At 20.6% G+C, this 21334-nt stretch overlaps 2 protein-coding genes across 2 annotated transcripts; both read right to left on the bottom strand.

Annotated features, from left to right (window-relative positions):
- Window positions 1-853: 853 nt before the first annotated feature.
- LOC122507128 (puromycin-sensitive aminopeptidase-like) lies at window positions 854-5366 on the bottom strand. Its single transcript, XM_043619687.1, has 4 exons — window positions 4794-5366; window positions 3793-4037; window positions 3440-3590; window positions 854-3017 (listed from the first exon to the last, which is right to left on the bottom strand). Exons 1-4 carry the CDS (start codon window positions 4917-4919, stop codon window positions 945-947), a joined length of 2595 nt encoding a protein of 864 aa, XP_043475622.1. The 5' UTR covers window positions 4920-5366; the 3' UTR covers window positions 854-944.
- A 110-nt stretch (window positions 5367-5476) lies between these two features.
- On the bottom strand, window positions 5477-10938 carry LOC122507127 (D-altritol 5-dehydrogenase-like). Its single transcript, XM_043619685.1, has 5 exons — window positions 10686-10938; window positions 9387-9644; window positions 7296-7533; window positions 6397-6581; window positions 5477-6306 (listed from the first exon to the last, which is right to left on the bottom strand). Exons 1-5 carry the CDS (start codon window positions 10824-10826, stop codon window positions 6103-6105), a joined length of 1026 nt encoding a protein of 341 aa, XP_043475620.1. The 5' UTR covers window positions 10827-10938; the 3' UTR covers window positions 5477-6102.
- Window positions 10939-21334: the final 10396 nt, after the last annotated feature.

The raw sequence follows: 21334 nt of genomic DNA, 5'->3' as shown, positions 1-21334 counted from the left end.
TAATCGAAAATGTTCAAATAAAAATTCAACAAGAAATTAAATAACAAAAATTTAATCACTTCTAATAGAAATTTAGGAAATTTTAAATATTTCCCGAAAAAGTTTAATTCAAAATTCAATTCAAAAATTTAATTAATTTTAATAGAATTTTAGGAAATTTCAATATTATTTCCCGAAAACGTTCAATTAAAAATTCAATTACTTTTAATAGAATTTTAGGAAACTTTAATTATTTCTCGAAAAATTTTAATTTGTTTTAGAATTTCATAAAATTTCAATTATTTCTCGAAAATTTTTAATTAAAACTTCAATTAGAAATTAAATAACAAAAATTTAATCACTTCTAATAGAATTTTAGGAAATTCGAATTATTTCTGGAAAATTTTCAATTATAAATTGAATTAGAAATTCATTTAGAAAAAATTTAATTTCTTTTAGAATTTTAGAAAATTTTAATTACATAATGATTTAAAGAAGAATTCTAGCTAAAAATTCTAGAAAGTTCAATTTAAATTGAATACTCTCTTCGTTAAATTTGTTTTTCAATTTTTTCTTTCAATGAAAGGGATCGAAATAAACCAAAGTCCTCAAAAATACTTTTACAATATCTTTTTTTTTTTTGAAAAAGATACACGAATACTATCTAATTACATTTTTATTTAATTTAAATACTGTAATTTGTAATAATTCCTAGAGTTTAGAACGTTCAAATAAACAATTTTTGCTAATTTTGCAAATGAATTCCTTTCTTTAAATGTTTTTATTTTATTTTCAATTTTTAATTTACTTTTTAATTACATTTTTAATTTACTTTCTAATTACATTTTTAATTTGATTAATTTTCGAATTACAAGATTCAAAATTTTTCAACATAAAATAGAAAATAAATTTCCCTTATTTCTGAACGTTCAAAACTTCTAGGAATCAAAAATTGTAAAAAAAATCTATTGTGAATTCAAAAAAATTCTCATCGCCTCCTTATCGCGATTCAACCAAGCGGAATTCAATCGAATACACTCGACACCCTGTAAAATGGCTCGTTCGATACTCGCCTTTGATTTATTTTCAAAAAATTCCTCAACCTCCCTGGCCATATCCTCAGTGGAGAAATGCTCCGTCACATATTTCACCAAATTCGGAAACAAATAACTTCCATTATAGCGTTCGGAAAATAGTTTCCAATTTTTTTTGAAAAATTCCCAAACTAGAAATCGACCATTCTGCGTTAATGTGACGGAGGAAATCGCAAGAACAGTGTCCGCCGAACGAACTTCGGGGGATATTAAAAAATCCAAAACTTTAATAATTAGATGCTCGTCTCTCACTGTACCGATTGCTTTCAAAATTCTTGATTTTTCCTCCTGCAAATCGGATTCACGATATAATTTCAACATCGTTTCGAGGGTTTCATTGTCGCCCACAAGAAGTACAGCTTTATAGACTGGATTTTTCAGATCTGGGGGTAAAATACATTTTCCTGTGAGATGTAGTTTGAACTTCTTTTTCGCCTCATTGATAATTTCCTCATCCTCGAGGAATATCATTTTCTCAATGATACAGGGTCGTAAAATCGTATCGAGATGATTTTCATTCGTCTTCGAGTCCCAACCGAGTTTCGTGTAAATAGTTCTCAGAATCGATCGTCCGAAGGACTTGAAAGAACTCTCAAATTCCTGGTTATTCACCAGAAGGCCAATTTCGTCGAAGCAGGCGATAATACTCGACCAGACGGTGGCGTTAATTTCGAATTGAAACGATTGCAGTAATTTCAGAACGTCCACCGTTGTCGTTTCGCCAGCGCGAGCAAATGCCAGGGTATCATTCAAAATTCCCAATCTGTCCAGCGGAGGCAATTCCCTACTTTTTATTGCACTTATCAAAAGTTCCAACAACTCCGAACTATATTTCGTTCGATAATAACCGATCGTTCCCGAATTCACCTTAATCCAAGTACTTCGACTAATGTTCTTAATAACAATTTCCTTCTTCTTCTCGTCCATGACACTACTCATGATTTTTTCCCTCTTTCCCAGACTTATTTGCACTGGTATCACCCAAAGATTATTCTCCACGTCCCGTGTGCCATCGACGAAGAATCGACGCTGTGTGAGTGTCAAAATTAAATCACAGTCCTGCCAATGATGATTTATGTCCAAAATCGGAAAACCCTTTTGTTTCGTCCAAGTTGGCATTATTTGCCTCACTGGCAAACCACTCGCCTCCTCTAGAGCCTCCCAAAGATCCTCTGTCTCGGCATTTTTATAAGAAAATCTCTCCAAATAAATATTCATTCCCTTCTTGAAATTATCATCGCCAATGAATGCGTGCAACATTCGAATTATACTCGCCGCTTTATTGTACGAAATGGCGTCGAAAATCTCATCGATTTCTGATGGATGATTTATTGGCACTTGAATTGGATGGGTATTTTTTAGTGCGTCCAATTCGAGAGCTGGAATATATGTATTTGTGACAAATTGTGTCCAAATATCGTACTCGGGAAATAAATGATTGACGCAAAGAAATTCGACGAATGAGGCGTAACCTTCATTGAGCCAAAGATCGTCCCACCATTTCATTGTGACTAGATTGCCGAACCATTGATGGGCAATTTCGTGACTTACGAGAAGAGCGATTCTTTGTTTTCGTGTTGTCGATGTATTCTCCATGTCGACTAGTAAACACATTTCGCGGGCTATTATTAGACCCCAATTTTCCATTCCACCGAATGCAAAATCCATGACGGATATTAAATCAATTTTTGGTAGTGGATAGGATATTTTGAAGTATTCTTTGTAGAATGGTAGGACTTTTATTGCCACGTCTAAAGCGTAGTTTCCCAATTGTGATTTTCCCTTGGGTGTGTAGATTTTTGTGAGAATATTGTCAGAGGATTTTGATTCTATGTGATCGAAATCACCGACAACGAAGGCGAGGAGATATGTTGACATTTTTGGCGATTTGTCGAATTTATAAATTTCTGTCTTCTCGCCTCTTGTTGTTTTTGTCTTCAGTGGCTGAAATTATTGAATAAATAAATCATTATTATCTAAATAAATAAATAATTAATATCTAAATAAATAATTAATACAACTTAATAAAATAAATAATTAAATTTTATTTTATTTGTCAATTAAAAATTTTAATTGAAAATGAAATTGAAACCTTTTAAATTTTCAAAAAAATAGAGAAAAAAATTTTAGTAAGAAAAATGCAAAAATTTAACAAAAAAGAAAAATCAATTGATTTCCAAATGAATAAAAAATGGATTTAATGAAAAAAGTAAATTAATAAAAAAAGTAATAAAAGAATTTTTTTGAATAAATGAAGTAAAAATAAAAATTAAAAATTGAAGCGATAGGTACTAAAAAAAGGAAAGTAAATAAAAATTAATTAATTTTTAAAAAATTATTAACTATTAAAAACTGAAATTATTTACCATATTGGAAATGGCGGAGAATGCCTTTGGAATTTCTAAAGTTAATTCGAATGTGGCCTTAATTATTGGTTCATCCCAACAAGGAAAACAACGTCTTGCATCTGTTGGTGCAAATTGTGTTATTGCTGTGTAAGTAATATTTTCATCTGCCCTGTAAAATAAAATAAAATAAATAAAAAAAAAGAAAAAGAAATCCAAAAACTCCAATATTGCTAATTAATAATATTTGAAATTGAAAATAAAAATAAAAAAATAGAAATAAAAAACAAAAATAAATAAAAATATATGAATTGTTGCCAATTAATAATTAGAATTATTTTTAAATAATAATTAATTATTAAAAGAATGTATACCCAATATGTTTGCTACGATATAAACCCTTTAGGGTGTCACTGATTTTTCCTTGGAACTTAAAATGTAAATATCCATTTTTTCCAACTGAGAGATTTTCATGAAAAAATATCGTTACTTTTTCTTCCTCTGAATTGAAAATAATTTCTTTCGATGATAAAGTGTCTCCATTTTCATTTTGAAAAGCCGCATAATTAATGTCGATATTCACTGAATTTAAAATTACATTATTTGTCGATTCTTTCACCTAAAAAAATATTTTACTGTATAAATTTTGTTCGTCTCATATTTTAATTATAATAATTTTATTAATTAATCAATTTAGTAAAATTGAAGATAAATTACATTCGCCTTATCTTAATTATAATTTTATTAATTAATCAATTTAGTAAAATTAAAGATAAATTACATTCGCCTTATCTTAATTATAATTTTATTAATTAATCAATTGAGTAAAATTGAGCAAAAAAAAATTGAAGAGAAAATAATTAAATTTTATCTTTCTAAATAAAAAAAAAGAAAAAAAGTGATTTTTGAATTAAAGTTAGAATTTAAATTTCTTACCAAATGTTTAAATTCAAAAATTGTTAGATAGCAAAATAAAAAAAAAAATTAACAATCGGCATCAATCAGGCGGTATTTGTTAATTTAAAATTGTTTATAAAAATTGAAAGACAACTAAAATATTAATGACCTATTAATTAAAAATTTATTTAAACTTATTTAAAGGAAAGAAATTTATTTATTCTAGTTTCAAAATCTAAACTTAAAAATATTTAGTTTTGTTATTTATAGAAATGTTATTTGTACTGAAAAATTCATATTCTCGAGAGATTAAAATAGTTAACCTAAAAAATCATTTTGTATTTATTTTTACAGTCAATTTTTTAACAATCGTATTTATAAAAATCAAGTTCTTCTCACTTCTGAATTTTAAACAATGGAAATTTGTCACAAATTTTGAAAAAAATAGTTTAGTAAAAATTTTTTTTTCTAAACTTACATCAATGTAAACATATTGCTCTCCGGTAGTTGTGAAATTCTCGAAATCAAGCAACAAAGTAATATTATAATGATACGGCGAAATATTTAAGGGTAGTCTTTGAAATTCTCCCTTTTTCGTCGACATATTTGTTTATAAAAACACAAGTAAACCAAATCGTAACAAATTTTAATTAAAAAATGAAAATGTAATACATAAAGAAAATAAAAAACAAATATTATGACTATTTTGAGTCGAGTTCTCTCGCAAGTTCATAAAAGTAACGCTAGAGTATAATTGATTTTTCAGCGCGGTTTAAAAATACAAATTTCAAAATGACAGTTGGTGAAATTTTACTTTAAATTTTTTTTTATATTTTAAAAATATTTTTTAATTCAAAAATATTTATATTTAAAAATTATCATGTTTACAATTTTTTATTAGCTTCTGGATTTCGAGCCCCAGCAGAGTTAGTCCCTCATTTTTTCATATATGAAAAAAATTACCGAAAAATAATTAAAAATTAAAACTATAATTTTAATTTATTTTTAATTCAATTTTTTTAATTTTTAATTATTTTTCGGTAATTTTTTTTTTAATTTCTATATTGTGATTATAATTTCTAACCGAATTGGAAATTTTTTATTCGCCTTCTATTGATAACAAGGAAAATATTTCTAAACAAATAAAAATTTTATTCATAATTTGTTATTTTATTTGAGTTTTTTTATTTATTTTTTTCATAATTATTTTTATTAATGTAATTAATTGTTCATACGATATAATTGTAATGATAGTTGTAAAGACTATAATTGCACCCAATATAAACTCAACTTGATTTAAATAATTAAATTATTCAATTGTTTATTGCAAATGATTGAATTTTTAAATTATTTAATTCAAACGATTCACCTAATGATTTAAAATAATTATTTTCAATAATTTATTCACGTTTCTAATTACAAATTAATTTATTTTGCTAATTGATTCGAAACTAATTTAAATGTTGCTAATTAATTACGAATTAATTTATTTTGCTAATTGATTCGAAATTAATTTATGTTGCTAATTAATTCCAAATTAATTTATTTTGCTAATTGATTCGAAATTAATTTATGTTGCTAATTAATTCCAAATTAATTTATTTTGCTAATTAATTCAAAATTAATTTATTTTGCTAATTAATTCAAAATTAATTTATTTTGCTAATTAATTAAAAACTTCTCTATAATTGTCCAGTTTTAAATGAAGAGAAAAAAATGCCCGCTCTTCAAATATTCCATTAAAAAAAAAAAAATTTAATTACCTCTGAATTAAAAAAAAAATATTTTCAAAATTTAAAAATAGCTTTGCTAATTTCGCCACTTTTTAGTGCAGCCATTGCTTCACGATATTCACTTAATTTGAATGTTTTAATTCCAAGTTTTTCGAATGATAAATATTTATTGCCCATTGCCTGCACAAGGGATATTCCTTGACTGAATGTGTAGGGATTTATATTGACGCCCATTATTTTCAGTTCCTTTTTGTAAACCTAAAAAAAAAAAATTAAAATTAAAATATATTTTAGGTAAAAAATAAAATGTGAATATTATATGATAATAATTAAAGAATGAAATTTTACCTGGAAGGGTTCAATGCAAATTTTTGCTTTTGGACTTGCACAGCCAAAAATGCATAAACGTCCACCAGGAGACAAATGTTTCACTGCAGTTTCCATTGCAGGACCTGAACCACTGCAATCAATGGCAATGCAAAAACAATCGGTTTCCGTTAGTTCTGATGGACTTTTCACTTTGTAATCAAGATCTACGAAAATAATAAAAAATTACATATTTATTATTAATTATTTAAAAATTAAAAAAAAAATTATTTACTAACTAAATAGCTTATTAATTATTATTATTTATTACTTTAAAATACTTTAATAACATTTAAAAATTTTATTTTTAAATAATAAAATTCTTCGAGACAATATAAAATTATTTTTCAAAAATTATAGGTAATAAAATTCTTCCTGAGAATTCAATTTATTTTTTTCAAAAAATTTTGAAATTGCAGGAAAATTTTTTAAAATTCTTTGCTGGAATTCAATTATTTTCATATTTATTATAAATAATAAAATTCCTAGCCCAGCAATTAAATTTGTTTCTTATAAAATCGTAATAAAATTCTATAAAAGAATAAAATTATTGACAAAAAAATTTAAACAAAAATTCTTCGAAACAGTTTTAATTATTTTCTTTTCAATTTCAATAAAATCCAATAGAAAAATAAAATCATTCTCAAAAAGAATTTAATAAAATTCTTCCGAAACAGTTTTAATTATTTTTCCTTTTTTAATATTTAATATTTTTCATGAATATAAAAAATAAAGTAAATAAAATTTTCATAAAAAATGAAATTTGTTCCAGGAGTTAAATTATTTGTAGATATCAAATACAATTTTAATAAAATGTCTCGCAAAGAAGGCAATTATTTTGGAAAAATAATAAAATTATAATTAATTTCCATTTTATTTACTCATTTTTTGAAAAATTTCTCTTCGTCTCTCCTGTGGTTCAGATATAGTGACAGTTTTTCTCAAGCCATGTAAATGAAGTACAGAGGCCCATAAAAGGCCAATAATTCCTGCACCAGAAACAAGAACATTGGCACCAACTTTCAAAGGATTAACAATATCCCATCCATGCGCCAAACACGAGAGTGGTTCGCTGAGAGCTGCCAGGGACATTTCAACATCCTCTGGCAAAAGGTAGACCTGCAAAAAAAATCAGTATAAATTTTTTGTTTGAAAGAAAATTGTAATTAAATTTTTTTTTTTGAAGAAAAGAAAATTAGAATTTAATTTTTTTTCGAAGAAAAGAAAATTAGAAATTGATTGCTTTGATAGAAAAAATTCTAATTTAATTTTTTTCATGAAAAGAAAATTTAAATTTAACTCTTTAATGAAAAAAATATTGTATTTTAATTTTATTCATGAAAAAAATTGTAATTTTATTTTTTTCATGAAAAGAAAATTAAAATTTAATTCTTTAATGAAAAAAATATTGTATTTTAACATTATTCATGACAAAAATTCTAATTTAATTTTTTTCCAAAAAGAAAGAATTGTAATTTACTTTTTTTGCCGACAAGAAAATTGTACTTTCATATTCTTTTAATAAAATTAAATAATTTTTGATAAAATAAAAATTTAAATTTAAGTCTCTTGATAACAAATATTTGTAATTTGACATTTTTTATGAAAAGAGAATTGTAATTTAATTCTCTTGATAAATAATAATTGTAAGTTCCTTATATTGATAACAAAATATTGTAAATTAATTTAATTTAATAATTTATTTATTATTTATTAATTAATAATTCAATTTAATACTCTCTTGATAAAAAATATTATTGTAATTTTACTTTTTTTATGAAAAAATAATTGTAATTAAATTTTTCTGATAAAAAAAATTGTAATCTAATTTTTTTTATGTTGAAAAACTAGTAATTTAATTCTTTGATAAAAAAAATATTCTATTTCAATTTTCTTGACGATAAAAACATTGTAATTGAATTCTCTTGTAATTTAATTTTTTCCAATAAAAAAAAATTGTAATTTAATTTTTTTGATGTTGAAAAACTAGTAATAAAAAAAAATATTGCATTTTAATTTTCTTGACGATAAAAATATTGTAAATTAATTCTCTTGTAATTTAATTTTTTCCAATAAAAAAAATTGTAATTTAATTTTTTTTAATAAAAAAAAATTTTAATTTAATTCTTTTGATAAATAACACTTGTAATTTCATTCTCTTTATAAAAAAATATTATAATTTAATTTTTTCCAATAAAAAAAAAATTGTACTTTAATTCTTTTGATAAAATTAAATAATTTTTGATAAAATGAAAATTTAAATATCTTCATAAAGAATATTGTAATTTAATTTTCTTCATGAAAAAAAATGTAAATTAATTAATTTATTATTTATTATTTGATAATTCAACTTAATAGTCTATATAGATAAAAAATATTATTGTGATTCTAGTTTCTTGATGAAAAGCAGAATGTAACTAAATTTTTTTGATGAGAATAAATTGTAATTTAATTTGTTTGATGACAAGAAAATTATATATTAATTTTTTTTTTATAAAAAAATAATTGTAATTAAATTCTTTTGATAAAAAATAATTATAATTTAATTTTATTATGACAAAAAATTGTAATTTAATTTTTTTTGATGATAAAAAAATCGTAATTTAGTTCTTTGATAAAAAAATATTGTATTTTAATTTTCTTGACGATAAAAATATTGTAATTTAATTTTTTCCAATAAAAAAACTGTAAATTTATATTTTTTCAATAAAAAAAAAATTGTAATTCAATTTTTTTGACGTGAATCTTTTTATTGGAAAAGAGAATTGCAATTTAACTCTTTTGATACAAAATAATTGCAATTTAATTCTTTTGATAAAAAATAATTGTAATTTAATTCGTTATAGATAAAAAAAAATTGTATTTTAATTTTTTTTGATGAAAAAATATTCAAATTTATTTTTTTTTGCTGAAAAAATATTCAAATTTACTTTTTTTTTTAGTAAAAAAACACAAAGAAAAATAATTCAAACCTGAGATTCGGGAACCACAGCATGTGAGGACCATCCTCCATTTCTAAAGATGCCAATGGTATTATTAATCCCCCCGGTACTGCAATGATGATAAATACCAGTGTGACAGCATTTGCATAAATTACAACCACTATTTGGATCGACGGCCACTCTGTCTCCAATTTTAAATGTTTTTACTTGTGGACCAATTGCCTGAACAGTGCCAACAAATTCATGACCCGGTGTAAATGGTACAGAATCATTACATGGAAACTCTCCCTGAAAATTAAACACAATTAGAATTTTGTCAAAAGAAAAAAAAAATAATTTTTAATATATTCTTCTTCATTAAAGAAAAAAATTTTTCAACATAATTTTCTTTTCATAAGAAATTTCCATCTCTTTTATCTTTTTCATTTTTATTTTTCATAATCTCTTCTCATAATCGTCGTTGCAAAATCATTTATAACTTTAAACAATCTTTTTTTTGAAATCATTTTCATATATCAAACTAATATTGAAACTTTTGACCTATTGGATTTTTTTTGTTTATAATAATGATAATAATCAATAATTTTCCATTTTCACATGGCAGTATTTTTTTAAATTAATACTATTTTGCGTAAAAATTATTTAAATTAATTTTTCGTAAAAATTATTTAAATTAATTCTTTGAAAAAATTATTTAAATTAATTTTTTGAAAAAATTATTTAAACTAATTTGTTCGTAAAAATTATTTAAATTAATATTTTTTTTTAAATTCTAATTTGAATTTATAAAATTAAAAATTATTATTAATTAATTGAAATAAATTATATTCAGAAATTAAATTACAACGTTAATTTATTTTTTATGTTTCTGAGTAATTTTAGATTCAAAATTAATTAAAATTAGAAAAAATATACTTTAATTATGGAAAATAAAATAATTTCTAAATTTTTCTAGCAAAAATATTTAGTATCAAAAAAACTTAAAGTTAAAAAAAATTTAAACTAATTAGAATATTATTTTTTTAAAATCTAATTTTTTTAACTTTCAAATAATTAAAATTCACCAATAAATTAATAGATTTTTAAAAATATTTATTACTAAAACTTTAAATAAATTATAATTTTAATTGAATATCAATAAAATAAATTAGTAATGATCGTTTACATAATTAATTTTTTTAATTAATTTTAATTTTTTAATTAATTATTTAATAATTAAGTTAATTTTAATAATAATATAAATAATAAATTGATAACTAACTTATAATTAATTTATAATATTATTTAATTAATTAATTATTTAGAAAAATTTTTTTTTTGTCAATATACTTTTAAAATATGAAGATCAGTGCCACAAATTCCGGAATATGCAACTTTAACGAGAATTTCATCGTTAACGGGTTTGAGAATATTTGGCGATTTTTTATAAGCAAGTGTTTTAGTTTTAAGTTCAAAAATTAGTGCTTCCATATTGTCAATTAAAGACTATCAAAAAGCAAGAAAAAATTTTTTTTTTTTTTTTGTTGATTAAAAAAGACTGTTATCCTACTGCACTTTCACAATACTGAAGTAGCTTAATCCAGTAACGTTCGCTTTATATTTTGACGGATTAATTTCTTGAAACAAAAGCGCCATCTTATTGGAGAATATTTTACTTTGCAATCACAATATAATTACAAAAAAAGGAGAAAAAGAAATTTTATTTTAGAAATATTTTTCACCCTATTCATAACATATAAACTAATAAATTGTTTTTTTAATTGTTCATATTTTAATTAGCAAAAAAAAATAATATTACAATTAATTACTTCATATTAAAATTTTTATTTTAATTAAAACTTTTGTGGCGTATCAAAAAAATTAATTATGAAATTTAATTTTTTTATTCCATTCAAGAATTTATAAAAATAATTTCAAACCAAAATATTTATTTTTTCTTTCAAATAATCATTTTTGGACGAAAATGAATATATTTAGATTTGAAAATAATTCTGGATCATAAGAATTATGAGAAATTTTTAAACACCGAAATAGAAAAAAAATTGACAACAAAATTAACCGGAGTTAATATTAATACAATTGAGAAAAATAATAATAAATATAAATTTATTTACCGCATTTAGCAGACTAATGTAAAAATATACGAACAAGTTGTCTTATCACGTGTACAGTGATAATTTTTTACTCTACCTCCACTATAAATAACAACGTTAACAAAAATCTTTAAAATATATATAAAATAGTTGATAAATTATTTGGATTATGAGAAGAAAATTTTTCTTTCATTTAATAAACTTTCTCTACTAATTATAATTAAAAAATTATTTTTTACAATCATAACACCTATTATTTTGATATCTTTTTTCAAAAAAAAAAAAAAAAAAAAAAAAAAAAAATTGAATAAAAATTATGTTAATAATACAGCACTGCTTTTAATCTTTAAAAGACACTTTATCAGGATGCAAATAAGAAGACATTATTATGAGAGTTGCTTTTCATCAATAAGGTCACAAAACAGTTACCCCTCACCCTTCCAGCTAAAAAACTAAAATTAACTAGTTTTTGAAAAAAAAAAAATTGTTCGAAAGTAATTTTTTTCAATTTTATCACAGCAAGTAGGAAAGAGAACAAAATTTTATAAACGAAAAAACTTCTATTTTAACACAAAAAAAGAATTAAAGGCTGATTAATAAATAAAAAAACAAGAAAAAAATAATAAATAAAAAAAATTATAAACAATACTAAATTAGGTTATAAATTATTTATTTGATTTAAAAAAATAAAATAAAAAGTATTTAGAAATAAATATAAAATAGCAAATAATTATTGCCCCTGATATGCAAGCAACCAATGATACACAGATGTCTGAATTAAAATTATTGAAGTTAAAAAGTAAAAAAAAGTAGCTATCGATAAATTAAACTTGACGACTCAATTTTTTAATAATTTCTTAATTACATTCAAAAATAGAATATTTTTTTAAAATAAATATTTAAATACCTATTTAGTTTGTATACAGGAATTAAAATATTTCAAATGATTTCAATGTAATGCATTTTTGAAATTTAATTATTTTTACCTCAAAAATTACAAAAGTAATGCTTTCAAAATTAAACTTTTTTTTTTGTTCTTGAAATTTATAAATAAAATTATTCAAAACTTTAATCATTTTATTATATTCAATTTTAAAACAATTTTTATTAGAAAGTTTTACGAGAATGAAATTATTCAACTTTATGAAATAATTTAATTTGAAAACAATTTTTATTAGAAAGTTTTACGAGAATTCAATTATTTAAATACAAAAATAAATTTATTGAATAATTGCGAATAATTCTAAAATTTGAATTCCTATAAAGAACTTTATCGACATTTTTTAAAATAATTGAATTTTTACGGAGAATTACATTAAAATTTTTGATAATAATTAAATTCATTCAAGAAATGTAATTAAAAATGAATTGAAAATAATTATTACACTCTAAGAAACGAATTATCAAATTTTTTTAAATAATTGAATTTTTTCGAAGAATTTTATTCAAACTATATTTCAAAATAATTGAAATCCTTCGATGAGTTTTATTATTTAATGAAAATGATTGAATTTTTGTCACCTAATTTTAATAAAGTTTTTTAAAATAATTGAATTCTTGAGGAAGAATTTTAAAAAAAAATCTTTTTAATGGAATAATTTTTTTCAAAAATTTTTATAAAAATTTGTGTTTTAAATAATTGAATTTCTTTTAAAATTGTATATTATTTATAAAAATAATTGAATTCTTGCGAAGAATTTTATACAAAAAAAATCTATTTAAGGGGATTTGAACCTTGATGACGTCACAGTTTGTGCAAAGCATTAGTTTTAAATTTGTGACGTCATCATGGTTCAAATGCCCTTAAATATTTGATTTTTTTTTTGGAAAAATATTAGAAAACTTCTGTTTTAAAAATTTGTAAAGAAATTCAATAATTTCTTTATAAATTTTTTGAAGTTTTTTAAATGTTTTATTTTTTGAATAATTTTCATTTTTTGAATGTTTACGAAGAATTTTATAAACAATCTATAGATATTAAAAATTATTGAATTACGAAAAATTTGTGAAAATAATTAAATTCTTTCAAAAAATTTTTATTAAAATTATATTGAAAACAATTCAATTATTAATAAAGAATTTTATTAAAATTTTTAAGAATAGTTGCATTTTTTGCGCAAATCATTTAAAATTGTATTAAAAATAATTGAAATTTTGTGATGAGTTTTCATATTTATAAAAATAATTGAATTGTTGCAACGATTATTATTAAAATAAAAAAAAAAAATAATTGAAATAATTGAATTCTTGCGAAGAATTTTATAAAAAAATCTATTTAAATAATTGATTTTTTTTTGAAAAATATTAGAAAAATTCTGTTTTAAATAATTGAATTTCTGTATAAAAATTTTTTTATTTTTGAAAATAATTAAATTTTTGCGAAGAATTTTATAAACATTTTTTTTAATATTCCACTCTTTTGGGGAATTTTTTTATTAAAAATAGTAGATATTAAAAATCATTGAATTACGAAAAATTTGTGAAAATAATTATAAATAAAAATATTTAAATCAAATAATTTTTATTTACAAATACTTTAAATGTCTTTTGCTTTCAATACTAAAATTAATGATGATCTACAAATTTTGAACGTTCAAATGAACGAAATATATTTCTTATTAAAATTATTTTCATAAATTACTGATTCAAAAAAAAATTTGTTTTCTCGACGTTTCTACATGACGCAAAATACATTAGGGAATATTTTTGTTGTTGTAAATTACGACCGACAAACAAAATTAGAAAAAAAAATTTAATAATCATAAACTATTTACTTCATCCATTAAATATATAGTAAATAAAAAAAGAGAAAGTAAAAAAAAAGAAACGTAAACCAATCAAGAATTTGCGTAATTGAGCTTCTAATGACGATATCGGCAGAGAGTGATTATTATGTTACAAGTGGAGATAAAAAAAATTCTGCAGCAGAGGAAATTGGAGGGTGAGAGGGCATCTTTCAGACATAACAATAGACAACATTACGATGTGTTTGAGGAAAATAATAATTAAATAAGGTAATCACGAGAATCATTAACACATTCTTTAAATGATATTCAAAAAAAAAAATTTTTTAATTTGGAAAGAATTGAACTCGAGAGAGAGAGAGAGAAGAAAATTTTTAGAAAATCTTTAGTTGCATTTATTAATGTTGCCAATGTTGTCAATTTTTAAAAAGTAGTAAAAAAGTAGCTTTCAAACTGAAAAAAGTAGTAAAAAAGTAGCTATCGAATAATTAAACTTGACGACCAAAAAAACTCGTTTTAGACACAATTCACAAAACTGACAAAAATTCCATTCATCTATATTATTTTATTTTCCTGACTTTTTCCCAATTTTTATCAAAAATATATTTTCTTATCCTATGCTAATAAATTGAATTCCTGCAACGAATTTTATTATTCATGAAAAAATTTAAATATTTATAAAAATAATTTAATTTTTGCGAAGAATTTTAGAAAAATTTTTAAATAATTCATTTTATTCGACTAATTTTATGCAAATTCTAATTTATGTAATAATATTGAATGTTTGTGAAGAATTTAATTAAAATCTAAAAGAACAATTTATTTCAACAAAATTTTATTAAAACTGTATTTGAAATAATTGATTTCTTACGAACAATTTTATTAAAATATTTGAAAATAATTGAATTCCTGTGAAAAATTCTAATATTTACTGTAAATAATTGAATTCTTCCAAAGAATTTAAAAAAAAACATTTTTTTTCAAATAATTGATTTTTTCGAGGAATTTCATTTTTTGAGCAATTCCTGTAAAATTGTATTTAAAAAAATTGAAATCCTACCATGAATTTTTTTATTTTACTACAATAATTGAACAGTTGCAAAGCATTTTATTAAAATTTTCAAAAATAATTGAATTCCTGAGAAGAATTTTATTATTTATGAAATTAATTGAATTATTGCGAAAAATTTTATTAAAATGTTTAAAAAGAATTGAATTTCTGTGAAAAATGTTGTTATTTTTAAAAATAATAAAATTAAATTCTTGCGAACGATTTTGTTAGAATTTTTAAAAATAATTGAATTCTTATATGATGAATATTGTTTTTTATGAAAATAATTGAATTTTACAAAGAATTTCATTAAAATACCTCAAAATAATTGAATTTTCGGGAGTAATTTTCTTATTTATCTTTAATAATTGAATTCTTTCGATAAATTATTAATCTAAATAATTGAATTCTTGGGAAGAATTTTATTGACATCTAAAAGAATAATTGAATTATTTCAAAAAATTTTTATTAAAATTGTATTTGAAATAATTGATTTCTTACGAATAATTTTATTAAAATATTTGAAAATATTTCAATTACTGTGAAAAATTTTAATATTTTTGTAAATAATTGAATTTTTCCAAAGAATTTGAAAAATTTTTTTTTTAAATAATTGATTTTTTCAAGGAATTGAAATTAAATTTTTAAGAATAATTCCATTTTTTGAGCAATTCATGTAAAATTAAATTAAAAATAATTTAAAATCCTGCGATGAATTTTATAAATTATGAAAATATGTAATTGAATAGTTGATAAGAATTTTATTATAAAATTTTCAAAAATAATTGAATTCCAGAGAATATAATTGAATTATTGCGAAAAATTTTATTAAAATGTTTAAAAAGAATTGAATTTCTGTAAAAAATTTTGTTATTTTCGAAAATAATTGAATTTCCGAGAAGAAATTTATTACTTTCAAAAATAATTGAATTCTTATGATGAATATTGTTATTTATGAAAATAATTGAATTTTACAAAGAATTTCATTAAAATACCTCAAAATAATTGAATTTTCGGGAATAATTTTATTGAAAATCTAAAAGAATAATTCAATTATTTCAAAAAATTGTTATTAAAATTGTATATAGGTATTTAAAATAATTAATTTGTTTCGAACAATTTTATTAAAATATTTTAAAATAATTGAATTCCTGTGAAAAAATCTAATATTTTTGTTAATAATTGAATTTTTCCAAAGAATTTGAATTTTATTATTTTTGAAAAATAATTGAATAGTTTTATTAAAGAATTTTATTAAAATTTTCAAAAATAATTGAATTCCTGAGAAGAATTTTATTATTTATGAAAATAATTGAATTATTGCGAAAAATTTTATTAAAATGTTTAAAAATAATTGAATTTCTGTAAAAAATTTTGTTATTTTTAAAAATAATTGAATTCTTTATAAGATTTTTATAAACATTGTTTTAAATAATTAATTTTTTTTTTTGGACTGAAGAAAATTTGGGTCCACTTGAAATTAGAAAATTTTTTGTTAAATATAAATTTTTACAGCTTTTTTCTGAGGATATCAAATTGAGACAAAAAATGAATCAAAAATGTTGCGATGCAACATTTTTTATTCGTTTTTTGTCTCAATTTGATATCCTCAGAAAAAAGCTCTGAATTTTTGTTAACAAAATCAATAAATACTATAAATAAGAAATAAAAATGTCATTACAATATATGAGGTAAAAGCCCCCATTATTCGGTATTATAAAGACTATAGTCTCGTTAGGAAATGAAAGCTATCAGAAGTCATGATTTTTCTCGTCTGGCAGTGATTATGAGTCGCACGAGTCACTCTTGAAAATTGCCCATGATAGTGACTTCAATATAATACATAATCTAGTAAAATTTTCTCTCTCTCCCTCTCTCTCTAATCGTCAATAATTTTATACAGAAAAAAAAGAGTTTATCTCATTTTATTATTTAGAATTTTTTTAATACATTTTTCAAAACTTTTGACTTATTTGTAACAATATTAACGAGCACTAATTGCTCTATAATTCATTTTCTCGAACACTTTTAATTCAAGAATAGTTCTTTAATGACGTTAAATTAAAACGTCAGTAAACTATAAGCAGAGAAACTAATTCCAAGTTTACTAACTTAAAACAATAATAATAATTAAATATAATAATATTAATAATAATAATAATAATAATAATAATAATAATAATAATAATAATAATAATAATAATAATAATAATATTCTAACAATAATTCTAAATAAAAAAAAATACTTTAAATAAATAAATACTACGGTTCAATTTTTAATGCGAAATAAAAAAAAATTTCATGTACAGTATAAAAAATGTCTCAAAAATAAAATTTTAGAACAAAAAAAAATAAAATATCTCCATTGATTGAAAACTAATTTGATAAAATGCAAAATTAAATTAAATTTGTATTTTCTCGGTTCTAATTCTAATATTTTAAAGATTCTTTCAAATTATAATTTATACAAGTTTGGCTAGTAAGAAAAAAAAATTAATTTCCCATGCGAATAAATTTGAAACGACATGACAGTAGAAGATTAGCACTTAGAAAAAAAATTTTTCCCTCTTTCCTTAATTAACACAGAAAACTCGTTATTAATATTTTAATTAAAATGTGATATTGTACTTTATAATAATTTATCTTTTAATTTCAGATATAAGTCTTTAAAACAAGTTTTTATTTTGTTATGACTACAGAAATGTCATAAAAAATGCTCAATGTCCAAAGTTGCATATAAAACAATTTTTTCTTTTATATATATATTTCTTTTGTTAAAAAAAAAGAAATGAAGAGAAAATGACATGAAGAGAAGAGAATTAACATTTTATCGTGAAATCATAATTTTTATTGACGTAAAATTGAATTTTTGCTCTGTATTGAAACATTGAAATAGGGGGAAAAAAAATTATCACAATTTTAAGGAAATGATATAATTTTTATTGCTTTGACAATTTAAAAGGGATTATAGGAATAATAATTCATAAAGATTTGTTTTTTTACCTTTTGAGAAAAAAAAAGCTAGAACACATGCTGAATATGATATACATTTTTTTCATAAATGAATTTAAAATTTTAATCGTTATTGTATAATAATAATTAGTATACTTTTCATAATTACGAGAGCCAAACAAAAACAAATTAAATATTTTACCTGAATGCGTGTGAAATTATTGACGATTAGATAAATACTGGACTGTTATTGTTAATGTTTGTCTGAATTATTTTAATAATAATTTTATAATTATAATAATAATAATAATAATAATAATAATAATAATAATAATAATAATAATAATAATAATAATAATAATAATAATAATATTCTAACAATAATTCTAAATAAAAAAAAATACTTTAAATAAATAAATACTACGGTTCAATTTTTAATGCGAAATAAAAAAAAATTTCATGTACAGTATAAAAAATGTCTCAAAAATAAAATTTTAGAACAAAAAAAAATAAAATATCTCCATTGATTGAAAACTAATTTGATAAAATGCAAAATTAAATTAAATTTGTATTTTCTCGGTTCTAATTCTAATATTTTAAAGATTCTTTCAAATTATAATTTATACAAGTTTGGCTAGTAAGAAAAAAAAATTAATTTCCCATGCGAATAAATTTGAAACGACATGACAGTAGAAGATTAGCACTTAGAAAAAAAATTTTTCCCTCTTTCCTTAATTAACACAGAAAACTCGTTATTAATATTTTAATTAAAATGTGATATTGTACTTTATAATAATTTATCTTTTAATTTCAGATATAAGTCTTTAAAACAAGTTTTTATTTTGTTATGACTACAGAAATGTCATAAAAAATGCTCAATGTCCAAAGTTGCATATAAAACAATTTTTTCTTTTATATATATATTTCTTTTGTTAAAAAAAAAGAAATGAAGAGAAAATGACATGAAGAGAAGAGAATTAACATTTTATCGTGAAATCATAATTTTTATTGACGTAAAATTGAATTTTTGCTCTGTATTGAAACATTGAAATAGGGGGAAAAAAAATTATCACAATTTTAAGGAAATGATATAATTTTTATTGCTTTGACAATTTAAAAGGGATTATAGGAATAATAATTCATAAAGATTTGTTTTTTTACCTTTTGAGAAAAAAAAAAGCTAGAACACATGCTGAATATGATATACATTTTTTTCATAAATGAATTTAAAATTTTAATCGTTATTGTATAATAATAATTAGTATACTTTTCATAATTACGAGAGCCAAACAAAAACAAATTAAATATTTTACCTGAATGCGTGTGAAATTATTGACGATTAGATAAATACTGGACTGTTATTGTTAATGTTTGTCTGAATTATTTTAATAATAATTTTATAATTATAATAATAATAATAATAATAATAATAATAATAATAATAATAATAATAATAATAATAATAATAATAATAATAATAATAATAATAATAATAATTCATTTTTAAATCAATTTTTATTAGAATATTCTACTAGAATTTAATTATTTAAATACAAAAGTAAATAATTTAGTGAATAATTGAATGTTTCTTAAAATTGAATTCTTATAAAGAATTTAACAAATTTTCAAGTAATTAAATTCTTTCGACGAATTCAAATAAAATTGTATCTAAAATAATTGAATTTTTGAGAAAAATTTTATAACTTTTGAAACATAATTGAATTTTTGGGAAAACTTTTATTATTTATGAAAATAATTGAATTATTAGAATTTTATTAAAATGTTGTTTTAAATAATTGAATTCTTTTTAGAAACTTTATAAATCATGAAATTGAGGAAAATTTTTGAAAATAATTTAAATTAACAAGAATTTTATTAAAAATTTTGAAAATACTTGAATATTGGAGATAAATTTTATTATTATTTTTATTTATGAAGATAATTGGATTTTTTACGAGAATTTCAAAAAATTTTGGAACATAATTGAATTTTCGAGGGGAATTTTATTATTTATGAAAATAATCGAATTCCTGTGAATTTTTATTACTTATATAAATATAATTAAATGTTTGCGTAGCATTTTATTGAATATTTTTTTAAATAATCAATTCTTATGGAAAATTTTATAAAAAATAGTAAATATTATTGAAAATTGAAAATAATTGTATTGAGGAAAATTTTTTTTGAAAATAATTGAATTTTTGGAGAAGAATTTTAATATTTATAAAGATAATTGAAATTTTGACGAAAAATTTTTGAATTTTTTGAACATAATTGAATTTTTGTGGAGAATTTTATTATTTTTGATAATAATTGAATTTTTACAAAGGATTTTATTCAGATTTTTGTAAATAATTGAATTTTTGAGAAGAATATTGTAAAAATTTAGAAAAATAATTTAATTCCTTCGAAGAATTTTATTACCTTTGAAAATAATTCAATTCCTGCGAAAGATTTTGGGAAAATTTAAAACTAATTCTTATTCTCTCGAAGAATTTTACTACTTTTGAAAATAATTGAATTTCTCCAAAGAAATTTATTATTTTTAAAAATAATTGAATTTCTCCAAAGAATTTTTTTATTTTTGAAAATAATTGAATTTCTCCAAAGAATTTTATTATTTTTGAAAATAATTGAATTCGCATGCACGAATTTTATTAGAATATAATTGAAATTTTGCGAAGCATTTCATTCTTATTTCTGAAAATAATTGAATTACAAATTTTATAAAAAGAAATTGTAAATAATTGAATTTCGCAGAAATTTTTATTATTTATGAAAATAATTAAATGTTGGCGTAGAATTTGTTCAAAAAAAATTTTTTTAATAATCGAATTCTTTCGGAAAATTTTATTAAAATAGTAGATAATAAAAATCATTGAAATGACGAAAATTTTTGAAAATAATTAAATTTTTGGAGGAGAATTTTATTATTTATAAAGATAATTGAAATTTTAACGAGAATTTTTTTAATTTTTTGAACACAATTGAATTATTGTGAAGAATTTTATTATTTTTGAATAAAATTGAATTTTTACGAAGGATTTTATTTAGATTTTTGTAAAATAATTGAATTTTTGAAAAGAATATTGTGGAAATTTAGAAAAATAATTGAATTCCTCCGAAGAATTTTTCTAC

This window comes from Leptopilina heterotoma, unplaced genomic scaffold (genome assembly GCF_015476425.1).
Source record: "Leptopilina heterotoma isolate Lh14 unplaced genomic scaffold, ASM1547642v1 Lhet_45, whole genome shotgun sequence".
NCBI classification, from domain to species: domain Eukaryota; kingdom Metazoa; phylum Arthropoda; class Insecta; order Hymenoptera; family Figitidae; genus Leptopilina; species Leptopilina heterotoma.
The sequence above is the reverse complement of the archived record's forward strand: the minus strand, read 5'-3'. Positions and strand labels throughout refer to the sequence as shown.